Source organism: Polyodon spathula, chromosome 8 (genome assembly GCF_017654505.1).
Source record: "Polyodon spathula isolate WHYD16114869_AA chromosome 8, ASM1765450v1, whole genome shotgun sequence".
NCBI lineage: Eukaryota > Metazoa > Chordata > Actinopteri > Acipenseriformes > Polyodontidae > Polyodon > Polyodon spathula.
The window spans coordinates 12367261-12378667 of NC_054541.1; the positions used below are offsets into that span (position 1 = coordinate 12367261).

The window sequence follows — 11407 nt, forward strand, 5'->3', positions numbered from 1 at the left end:
TTTGTTTGTTTTGTTTTGTTTTGTTTTTAAATCTGTCATGCACACACTTTGAAAACACCAACTACTTATGAGAAAAAAAATGAATTAAACCTAGACATTTTACAAAATATAGAAACTTTACACGTGTTTGGCTATAACCCTCAGTCTTTCAAGACTTATAGTGCAAGGATATTAACAAAGCCCTCCTCTGCCATTTGTACTACACCAGCATTCCTGCAAAGCAAACTCACTTCAATTAACTTTTCAGGGGCAATTTTTTAGTGATATGGCTGGATTGTCTGTGTTGAGCACTCCTGGAAACTCCTGTTGTATACTTCAGCAGTTTTGACTGTATAAAGTCATTGAAACAAGTGGTGCTTAAAGGTTCATCCTGGTCCTTTTTGATTATTTAAGAGGTTGGAATGTTTGTCAATATTAATAACATTACTGTTAATTATATTTAGCATTACAGTACTGTGCTTGGTATTGTTATAAAGCCCAGCTCTCTGTCTATATACTGTTTATGGGACATTATTGCCACATTTCCCAATGTAATCAGACAATGCAGTATATAATCCCTTTATAACCCCCCCCCCCAAGCAATTCAGATTGCAAACAAATAGTCATGTACAGCAAAGCTCTGGGCAGAATTTCAAAAGGTGGAAAGAAATAAAGTTTCATCAGAACTGTAATGAAGAAATATAACATGAAATTGGTCTGGAAACAGAAGAGGGGATTTGCAATCAAAGACTGGAGTAACCACTGTGGGAATATGTCCCAATGCATTTGAATGGAGCATTCACAAGTCACACTGTTTGAATGTTCTGACCTTGTATATCAGTCCAGAGGTTGAGGAAATGTGGATTCTGGGAGACTGCCTGAATGATTAACTGTGTGTGTCACTGTAGAAATCTCAAGGTTAATCTCATCGCCAGGAGCGAATGCTAGAATTGTTCATTCTGCTGGGTGAGGGCTGGGAAATAATAAACTGCCAGAACACTGGCACAGTGACGGCAGGTTTAATGAATATTGCTTTAAGGGCAATGCACGTTTTCTTATTTGAAAGCATACATACAGCTCTATATCTATATATATATATATATATATATATATATATATCATATATATATATATATCTATATATATATATATATATAAAATAACAATGACATATGTTTTCAGATCAAAGACATGTTTGTTTTATTTTGAATTTTTCTTTATGAAAGGTTTACATGCAATATTATATAAACTCAAAAGACGATCTACATCAAAATTGTCAGTTGCTTACAAACTGAATAATCGTAATTTATTGTTATTTATATAACCTAGTAGTAATACATCAACCAATTCACGACTAATTACATTTAATAACAAATAAATATAATGGTGGAGTAACGGGTATTTAAACTGATTCCGCTATCCAGTACACGTTTTTACAGAGGGCATTCAGCGTATACTCAAGTAACAAAAGAACCCACCCAAAAACAAGTTTAGCAGTAGGGGTCGCTGTCTGAAAATATCTCTACTGCCTCCCCTGCGTGCGTCAGTTAACCACCCCCTGGCCAATGATAAACTGAGTCAAAGCTCTGCCGCAGCCAATCAGAGCGTGGAGCGGTTTAAAGGTATTTAAAAGCGGAGATTTGAATTTAAACACAGTGAAGTGAGTAAAACAACACGCATTATTCCTTGGAAAGTAACAGGAAACGTTGAAAAAATAAATATTATTCTTCGATGCAGCGACGATCACACACAAGGACACTGAGCCGCGGAAACAGCGGGGTGGGATTATAATACAGCGGCCTGGCCTAAAGAAACAGTGGTATGTGTTGTATTTATATAACGCCATTGTACAGCATTGTAATATTGTTCATCTCAAGTGTATGTGCGGGTCTCGGTCTCTTAGTTCGTTTTTTGTAGGGTTGGTGTTTGTTCACAGATATATATCTCTTATGAAAGTAAGTTGACCAGGGTAGTTCTGTTTAGTTATTACAATTGGAATAATACGATAATCTGTGTAAACGTTAGAATTTGCTCGTGGGATTTAGGATTTTAACATAACTACACAACAACACAACAGTACTCGCCCTCCTTTCAGACTTACCGGTGAAAATATGTGGCTGCTGAAGTCAGTTTGAGGTTTGCGTTTGAGGAAAAAGGAAATCCGAATGTTATGAAGTTTATTTAGAGGTTAAACAAATTAATAAATAACGAAGCACGTATAATAAATAAATATATTAGGTTTTTTTTCAGTGTATGTGCTACCCAGTATGTGTAGTGTGGTCTTAATATTTTTAACCTACACCGACCGACACCGATTGTGTGGGTAATTCGTGACGACATCACCGGGTTTTAAAATACTGCAAACTACCTTGTTTTGTACAATCCCTCGCGCCCACTGTCTTAAGATATGTACTCATGGCTGTACACCATGATAATGTGTTAATCTCGGTTTGTAGAGAGCAACTATGGATTCAGCTAAGAGTTTGAAGACGACCCCCCTCGCTGGATATGGAAAGAAGGTGAATTAATGGCCTTAACTTCCAGTTCTATGCCCTGGATGTTGTCGGATTGTTACATATTTGCAATGTCATTATTATACAGACTTTATAGTTGAAGTGCAGACTGGTATCCAGACTCTACTTCTTTCCCTCTGACTACAAGACTCCAGACATGAATTAGTCACCAAGTCCAGTTGTTGGGTGCCACTTTAAGAGCAAGTTGGTTGCTACTGTATTCAACTGATTAAGATACAACACATTATTATAATTTATATAGCGCCTTTCATTGGACCACCATCACAAAGTGCTTTACAAGATGAGACTAAATGATATTAGTGATACTAAAACAGTAACGGTTAATCTATGCTGTTGATGACTGCAACAGCATCTTTATATTTTGAGATATTTTGTAAGCACATTGTCTCATATTTCTATTCAATAGTGTAACAAGCTGCTGTGTTTCCTAAAGTCAACAGAGGATGGACCCAAACGTGTGCCCGTGTCTCAGAAACAGGTGCCTGGCAGTGCGACCCCGACCCAGCGGGTTCTCGGCATCGCAAACGGACCTCAGCGTGTACTGAGGCCACCCGCCCAGCAGAAACCAGGCCCCCAAAAGCAGCCACTATTCCAGACTCTGTCAAACAAGAACACAGCATCAAACCAGAATGTACCACCAAAACCAGCGAGCCAACCACAGCCCCAGGTTCAGGAGCCCAGAAAAGCAACAGAGCTGGCAAACCAGGGGCAGGTTGCTGGTGAGCTGCTTGTTCTTTTCATCCAACGTTCTTCACTGCCACAAGGGGCGGCGGGGTCAATTCTTACTGACATTCATTATTTAAATAAAAAAGCTACATTGAGGAGACTTACATTGCACTCCAGTGTATACATGTCGGCACAAGACTGTTATTTGCTCTATTGGTAAAATAAGTATTACAATTAAGGTACCTGTGCCACCAGTAGCAATGTTTTGGCTGAGCAGAAACACATGGTCATGGACCCAGATCCACTTTTTTCCTTTGTTTTTATAGTAATGTGTTTTTTGTTTACGCAGATAAACCTCCAGCAAAGGAATCTACATCTCTGGACAAGTAAGTACCACATGAGATCTGGTTATTTATTGGGCTTCTGACAGTTTGGCAGAGCTGTCATTGCTACATGCATGGCTTCCTGCTGAGTGTCGCTCACCTGCTAGCAGATCCAGACTAATGCAGTTGACAATATCCTGGCAGCACTGGGTACAGCTGTAGAACCAAGAACTTTAAGTCATCTTAATTATTATTTTTTGTTTATTTAGCAGACGCTTTTATCTAAAGCGATCTACAGAGACTAGGGTGTGTGAACTATGCATCAGCTGCAGTGTCACTTACAACAACATCCCACCTGAAAGACTGAGCACAAGGCGAATAATGACTGGTTTAGGGCCACTCGGTGAGCTGGGATTTGAAGCAGCGACCTGGTTACAAGCCCTTTTCTTTATCCACTGCATCACACAGCCTCCTATGCTGCATGTCAAGACACAATAGAATGGGGTTGGTGGACCAAATCTTAATCTTCAAATGTTACTTGCAGGAAAATAATCCTAACCCATTCGGCTACACCCTGACTCGGCCAGTATTCCTGAACTCTCAGGATTTCTAGAATTGTAGTTCTAACAGACATGAGCTTGTAATAACTGTGTCAAAGTTGAGAATCTATCTGTTCTGCTTTAGGAAACGATGGAGCCTGGAAAACTTTGACATTGGTCGTCCTTTAGGAAAAGGAAAGTTTGGGAACGTTTACCTGGCCAGAGAGCGACAATCCAAGTTTATCCTGGCTCTGAAAGTGCTGTTTAAAACCCAGCTGGAGAAGGCAGGTGTGGAGCACCAACTGAGACGAGAGGTGGAAATCCAGTCACATCTCAGGTAGGGCTGCAGCTAGTTTAATACATGCTGAAGTCTTTCTTATGAGATGTCATCTGCTGAACTGAATGATGTGTTATATAACTTTATTAATGTGGAAGTTACGTGTTCTGCTTTTCAATGAACTGTTTCTTTCTGTTTCAGGCATCCGAATATCCTGAGGCTCTACGGCTATTTCCATGACTCCTCCAGAGTGTACCTGATCTTGGAATATGCTCCCAAGGGTGAATTGTACAGTGAGCTGCAACGATCTGGCAAATTCAACGAACAAAGAAGCGCTACTGTAAGAATCTAACCATCCTCAACAGGGTGCTAGAAATCAAACTGGAGCTTTTGGTGCAGAAACCGCTTTTGAAACTGGAATTCTTTTTTTTTTTTTTTTTTTTTTCTTTCAGTATATTACTGAGCTGTCGGATGCTCTTCTGTACTGTCATTCTAAGAAGGTGATCCACAGGGACATCAAGCCAGAGAATCTTCTGCTCGGGGCCAGTGGGGAGCTGAAAATTGCAGATTTTGGATGGTCTGTGCATGCACCCTCTTCAAGGTATGGGCTGTGGATGTCCCCGTCTCCTCAAGCTGGAGGCTTGTGCTGAGACTAAAACCAAATACTGGGTGTGAACTTATATAGATGCTGTATGCTTGAGCTCAGTATTGGAAACTACAGTATTCAGAATGTTAGTCCCCAATTAACTGCATTCTCCTGCTGTATTGGTTACTTTGTAAAGTTTGATATTAAGTGTTTTGTAGTAGGCTTTGCACCCTATATTTGGGGATCCCATACGTCTGCTTGCATTGAGGAATATACTCCCTCTAGTGATGTGAACCTTTTGAAAATTCATTCAGATCAGAATTGTGCGCTTGCAAACTGTTGTGCACACCCATGTCGAACAAGACTACCTGCTGCATCATCTGCTTTCTAGTTCCTCTTGAGGTTTAATGAGGAAGTCTACGCAGGATATGTTCAGTATGTGTGTTCAACTCTAACCACATGGTGTTTAGATATATCACGTGAAAAGGTTATTGACGTCTTGTGCCCCTGAGTATTCCTGCTTGGTTTCACCAGGAGGGCGACTCTGTGCGGGACTCTGGACTACCTGCCTCCTGAGATGATTGAAGGCAGGATGCATGATGAGAAGGTGGACCTGTGGAGCCTTGGAGTCCTCTGCTATGAGTTTCTGGTGGGGACCCCTCCCTTCGAAACCAAGAGCCACGAGGAAACTTACAGAAAGATTTCTAAAGTAAGTGTTGGATTGTTGGGGGAGGAGAGGGGCATTGTGCTTTTTGGTTATTGCTGTCTGGCACTGTGCTCAAGTGGCATCTAAACTGGTACGTTTTCTTTTTAGGTTGATTTCAGTTACCCCCAGTTTGTTAGCGAGGGTTGCCGAGATTTGATCTCCAAGCTGTTGAAACACAACCCCAACCAGAGGCTGCCCCTGCCTGGCGTACTCACCCACCCCTGGGTCGTAGCAAACTCCACAAAACAGCCGACTGCCCCGTCGAAGATCACACCTCCCACCCCACAGCCCAGCTCCAGCAAGTGAGGCAGCAGAGTGAAGACGATGTGTCCATTCCAGGCACATGACCTAGTATTCAAATTAATTCACTGCACATGGCAAGCCACACAAAGCAGATTCCTTCAGCACATGCAAAACTATAAGGGGCAAGAATTAACAGAAAACAATGTCTTGTTTTAAAAGACTGGTCATCAAGGAGTCTCCTGTACTTGAATATAATGTTGGGTTAAGCTGTTCTTTCCCTGACTTTTTTTTAATTCCTCATTTTATATGTGTCTGTCAATCCTCGTCTTCAAGGCCTTTTAAGCAGTGCAATAGCCAGTTTGAGTGCCTGTGACTTATTTATGGAGCCCTGGTTGTGAGGGTTTGTGATTTGGCCTCTGCAGAGTGGATGTGGCTGTACTACCAGGATCTTTTGTAAATATTTAGTTTTAAGATGATTATGACCCTTTTTTTAAATTTGTTTTTTAATTAATAAAATTAATTAATATTGCTTGTGTTCTCAGTTTTAATTGGTTGGCATTGCAATGGTTACAATGCAAAATGTGGTTGCTAGTTCTCTGGGATGGTCTGGTGGGATAATAAAATTTCACATGTTACTGCAAGGGCATTGCATAGTGCAGTAAATGGGACTGGTGTTACAATGTTTAGATGGGTTTTGTTTGGAATAGGAGATTCTCTTCATCCCTGCTCTTTACACATAGTTGAGTTTTGGGAATGTGTTGGTTCAGAGTGGTAGAGAGGAGGCTTGGGTGCAGGCTGCACCAGCTACCTGGCATGCAAAGGTGTGGCTCCTGATGGATTGCAGTGAAACAGGGTTTTCTTTTATTGAATGATTGGTAAACAAATATGCTGCGATTGTCAAGTTCAAAGAGCCGTAGAGATTTGTTGTGTGGCAGGCCTGTAACTGTTCCTGTCTATATGGAAACTTGCCATGTTCCCTTTTGAACTAATATTCTGAAAGCATTCGGTCTCCCATGGTTTGGGAGTTACTTAACTGCAATATGACAATAATAGTAGGGTCAAGGTCACTTAAGTGGTTCATATAATCGTGCACATGTAAACACCAACCCGGACAAAATGACTTATTTGTCTATGCAGAGCAAATATTATGTGCTGTCCGCTGTTCAGTTTTGACATTCCTTCAGAAAGGGTGTGTTCTCCATTAATCCAAAGTGGCACAAACTTGTGTGCAATTCTTAATTTGCACTTATTAATCCAATAGTTGATTGCTGCTGTTGTATATTCCATATACTGTATGCATAACCTCCTCCTCAGACCTCCTGTACATAATCTATATAAAGGCATGGCAGGGTATTCTTTCCATTTTGCAGTTGTGTGATCTTGATCTTGCAGACACATGAGGCAGGCTCTGGTGATGCTATTCTGCACATTCCAGAGACTATGTGAATCTGAACACAGTGGTGATGTCTGCTGGAATGGAGTGCATTATGTACCTAGAATTTTCTAGTAACTTTATTTTCATGTGAAAATTCAATTGAAATGTAGTATTACTTCAGCAGATAATAAAATATAGTTGTTCAGTAACTAAGTTCCACATATGCAACTAAAATGTTTCTATCAAAAAAGACATTCAAATAAGTTCATTTGTGACTTTTAATAATTATCATTTCTATTACTGTATGTGGCTTTAGGACAACAAATGTTGACTGAAAAACAAGATGTCTTTAGCAATTCAGGATGCTAGCTTTCGCCTCTCTTCCCAGAGATTTTGGCGCTGGTATCAGATTCAGACTATCACTGTTAAATGCTTAGTGTTCCAACACCCAATTAAAAGTGTGAGCTTGGGTGTGTTTTATTGCAGAGGCTGGGGTAGATTCGTATGATTGTAAATGCTGGTTTCCTTTTGCAGTCTGTTCCAGATGGCTTTCAGCAAGCAACTGAGATATGGCATCTTTCGGGTCTTTTTCCCCTTTCCAGAGTCAAGGACCGGATATATCTGTTGCTGTGTAAGCGGTTCTATTGTAAACGCTGCAGGGTTGCTATTTGCCTGCTGTGTTTTAAATGTATTTTTTTTCCCCCTACCCATTGCCCAAGGCTCACTCCTATCTGTAAACCAAGGATGCTGTTGTATTTACTGATGGACAGCCAGCACCTGGCGTGCAGCAGTAAGGAACTGGGCAGCTGGGGGTAAAATACCTTTTGAAATGACATGGGTAATTTGTATTTCAAACGCCACTAAGAACTATTCAAAAGCAGTTGAAGGAAGATTCTCTCTATCTGGGTGATTTAAGCCCTACCTTTTTAAAAATAACTAGAGTAGAAAAAGTCCAACAGAGTTTGTGAACAGGCTGGGCCAGGAACAAACTCCCAGCAGCAACACTAACTTGAGCAGCTGCGATGACATCACACCCAAAATGCAGTGCAGCAGCAGCTATGGAGCCCAGGTGGGTGTGTATTCAAGGGCTAGAGACAGGGGGCTTGAAAAGACCCACTTTTCGGAAGTAGCGCACGATGAAGGGCACAGAGACCACCGTGATGCTGATGCGGACCGGGGCAAACAGTTTGTGAACTGCGTAGGCCAGCACGAATGTACTGGTGCCGGCAGCCATCTTGGACTGGACCAAGGCCTCGCTGAATCCCACCTTGAAGAGCAGAGCTGTCATGTCAGTGCCGCTGTGAAGAGAAGAGCAGGGATTGCATTGCAGTCCTTTGTCACAACTGAGCTGAATTCAACAAAAAGCCAGGGAGTGGAAGAACCTTGCGTGTCCATTACTCAATTCACATTACAAAACTAACCTGTGATCAACATGCACTGAAACTGCGTGACTGCCAATCAGAATAACGTTTCAATATGCAATGAAAGTGCATTACTGACTCAGTGTGAATAGGGTGTGACGGTAAAATACTGTTTCTACCCAGCAAATGAACAGTTAATTAGTACAGTGAAAGCAACAAGGGATTCATGACGAATCCAGATCTATCTTTTGGTCACATGCTTGTCTTAGTGTTTTCCCCCTCTGTTCGATCTACTATGCATGATTAAGGAGTCTCTGCAACAATCTGACAAACATGCCTGAGACAATGTGTGCGTCACCATACATAGGTTTTACTGGATCCTGGTTTGAAGTCTCCGATTCTATATTGCTGGTAACGAGTACAATGAATCCCTTTTTATCTTTATTTATATATTATCTTTTTGTAATGGTTCTTTTAATGCATCCATATGTATGCTTTCCGCTGTGTAAGATCAAATCATTTTGATCCAGATTCATTAGCTTAGAAATAAGATACTGTGCATACACCTGCCGGGTTGCTAAGCGACCGCCCCAGTTCCTGTTACATGCTCACCTTTCCCCTCTCACTTCTAATCTTCAAGCTCAGTTACCTGCCAGCCAGTTATTTACTTTGTGAGTTGGTCAACTGAAAGTAGCGTGTCAACTTTACACAGCAGAAAAGCACAGATTAAAAGACAAAGGTTACCGTGGAAGAAAAACACCAGTTATACAAGTAAATAGGGCCTCACATTCCCAATGGCAGGCTGGCATTTCGTCGCTAAAGATCACTTTACCAGTGCATATCAAACATGTGCAAAACAGCATGAGCAACCACTGCTTTGACAGTGCAGCCCATTAATAATGTGTTATGCAAGTCTGTTACAGATCAATTCCAGTTGTGCAGGGTGGGGCTGTAATGACGCACCCTAGGCAGCTATGTGAAGCTCACCAGTTCTAATAATTACCCTTTTCTTTCCTTCACATCCAGTGACCCTGCATGCTTTACTGGCATGAACTGGGCACAGCCTGAACATCTGCTGTTCATGCTCGGTCTTGTGTAATATGTGTACGAGTGTAATATTGTATCGCAGCATTAGAAAGAGCAGGAATAGATTAATATCGAAAGGATTTAGAAAATCATTCATCATTCATTCAATGGGCTGCTTCCATGCTGTGTGTGTGGTTCAGCTGCTCACCTAGAAATAGCCAGATAAAATATCCCCAGCGACATCAAGGAGATTCCGATGTGGAACACGACTCCGACGGCTCCGTATTCCTTGAAGACCTTCTTCAGCTGCTGGGATTTGTTGGGTTTTCTGTTTTCCTCTCTTTCCTGTTCTGCTGCACCCACTCTGGAATCACCGCTCTCTGCCTGCGGCAAACAGACAGGAAGCAAAGCCTCAGGATTGTAGAGCGCTGCGTAATACTGAAGCAGGAATTGAACTTCATCACTCTGGGAACTAGCTTGTGTTTCACACTTCTACAGTCGGGGCTGCCCACAGAAGCTGCTACTTGAACAAAAAGATCAGAGTCTTTCTAAAACTATTATTAGAACTGGGTCAGACAAGAAAGAGTTAAGCTGAAAACAGGAAATGAGATAAGCAAAACCTGGTTTAAAATTGGAAGAAACCACACGTGAACTCATCACCGAGTTCTGACACCATGCTCCACCTCCAAGGGCTACTCATCACAACAAACCCAATCTTACTAAACATTTACAACAAGGCAGGAGATTGACCTTTTATGCAACTGTCTGAACACCTGCACTCAACAGATGTATGTGAGAGAGAAAGATATAGCAGGGGGGCATCAAGTATCTAAAGGGTATTGGGAGGGAGATATGTCTTATTTAGTTGTGTTAACTTAATTAAAGTCATTTAAAAGTAGGAATTATTTTCCCTTTTGATACGTTAAACAAAGAGGATTTATTCACATAGGCTAAGGGTGGGCACTGATCACTTTAATAATAATACTTCTCCAGAAATACAATTGAAATCGCTCCAGTTTTAAACAGCCCCCCAGTCCCTTGGAAAGCTGCTACAGTAGTGTTGTGCAGATGGTCTTGCACATGCTGTCAAGACTTTAGAAAAGTCAGGTAGTTGATTAACTACCAGTAACTGCTCGGGTGAATCAAGGGAGTGGGGTCTTTAATGATCTACAGAGTGCAATGTGGGCAGCTTTACTCCTCTTTGTATTTCAATTATATGTACTGTAATTCTCAAAGCACAGCTGTGCTGTCTAGTACAAAGCAAGCATGTCTTTAAATAGCTGGCCTTTAGTTGCAAGCACTTGTAATGATTACTGCATACAGCACAGTAGGGGTTAGCAAGAAAGAAAGAAATAGGGAGGTTTCCTGTGTGACTATCTTTGACACTCCAGTGAAAGGCCGTTCTTAATGGTAGCGCCTGACCTAGATGAGTAATGACACAATTGCATACGAACATAAAAAAAAGACTGAGCCAGACCATAAAGACAGATTTGTTTTAGGCAGAGTGATACAAAACACAAGCTGTGTAAAGATGCCAGCTCGCCGTTTGCCAAGGCAGTAGGCATGAGCTACAGACCGCACCATACTGGGTTCATTGTGCACAGTATGAGTGGCTGGGAAAAGCCGTGCCAGACCACGGCTATTGTTTTTAATGGCACGCACAAGCTCGGAGAAGATTTTGGAGACTTTGTTTGACCAACCCGGGCTTTGATTTATTGAGTATTGCGATTGGGTTTCTTCTAAGAACGATGTCAGTGCACAAACAGGTATGATAAGCACTCTTCAAATTATG

The 11407-nt window shown here is 41.5% G+C and overlaps 2 protein-coding genes across 3 annotated transcripts in view; one reads left to right on the forward strand and one right to left on the reverse strand.

Annotated features, from left to right (window-relative positions):
* Window positions 1–1416: 1416 nt before the first annotated feature.
* LOC121319425 (aurora kinase B-like) lies at window positions 1417–7425 on the forward strand. Of its 2 annotated transcripts, none has more exons than XM_041256847.1 (9): window positions 1417–1798; window positions 2436–2498; window positions 2947–3232; window positions 3529–3565; window positions 4187–4378; window positions 4520–4658; window positions 4771–4919; window positions 5439–5613; window positions 5719–7425. In XM_041256847.1, exons 2-9 carry the CDS (start codon window positions 2445–2447, stop codon window positions 5914–5916), a joined length of 1230 nt encoding a protein of 409 aa, XP_041112781.1. In that variant the 5' UTR covers window positions 1417–1798; window positions 2436–2444; the 3' UTR covers window positions 5917–7425. The 2 variants fall into 2 exon arrangements, with proteins under 2 accessions (XP_041112781.1, XP_041112782.1); XM_041256848.1 differs by having other exon boundaries at window positions 2986–3232.
* Window positions 7426–7492: 67 nt separating this feature from the next.
* The window catches only part of LOC121320197 (protein FAM210B, mitochondrial-like), a 13185-nt gene continuing 9270 nt past the window's right edge, over window positions 7493–11407 (reverse strand). The window contains exons 3-4 of the mRNA XM_041258449.1: window positions 9824–9999; window positions 7493–8526 (exon numbers count right to left, since the gene is read on the reverse strand). Of these exons, the coding sequence (XP_041114383.1) occupies window positions 8310–8526; window positions 9824–9999 (393 nt within the window). The 3' untranslated portion in view covers window positions 7493–8309. The remainder of the gene's footprint in view (window positions 8527–9823; window positions 10000–11407) is intronic.

What these genes read in the sequence shown, in the direction of transcription:
- LOC121319425 (XM_041256847.1), top strand. Translation starts at nt 2,445, where the DNA reads ATGGATTCAGCTAAGAGTTTGAAGACGACCCCCCTCGCTGGATATGGA. An exon ending in GAATCTACATCTCTGGACAA is followed by an intron (nt 3,566 to 4,186) that starts GTAAGTACCACA and finishes GTTCTGCTTTAG; the next exon opens with GAAACGATGGAGCCTGGAAA. An exon ending in CTTACAGAAAGATTTCTAAA is followed by an intron (nt 5,614 to 5,718) that starts GTAAGTGTTGGA and finishes TTTTCTTTTTAG; the next exon opens with GTTGATTTCAGTTACCCCCA.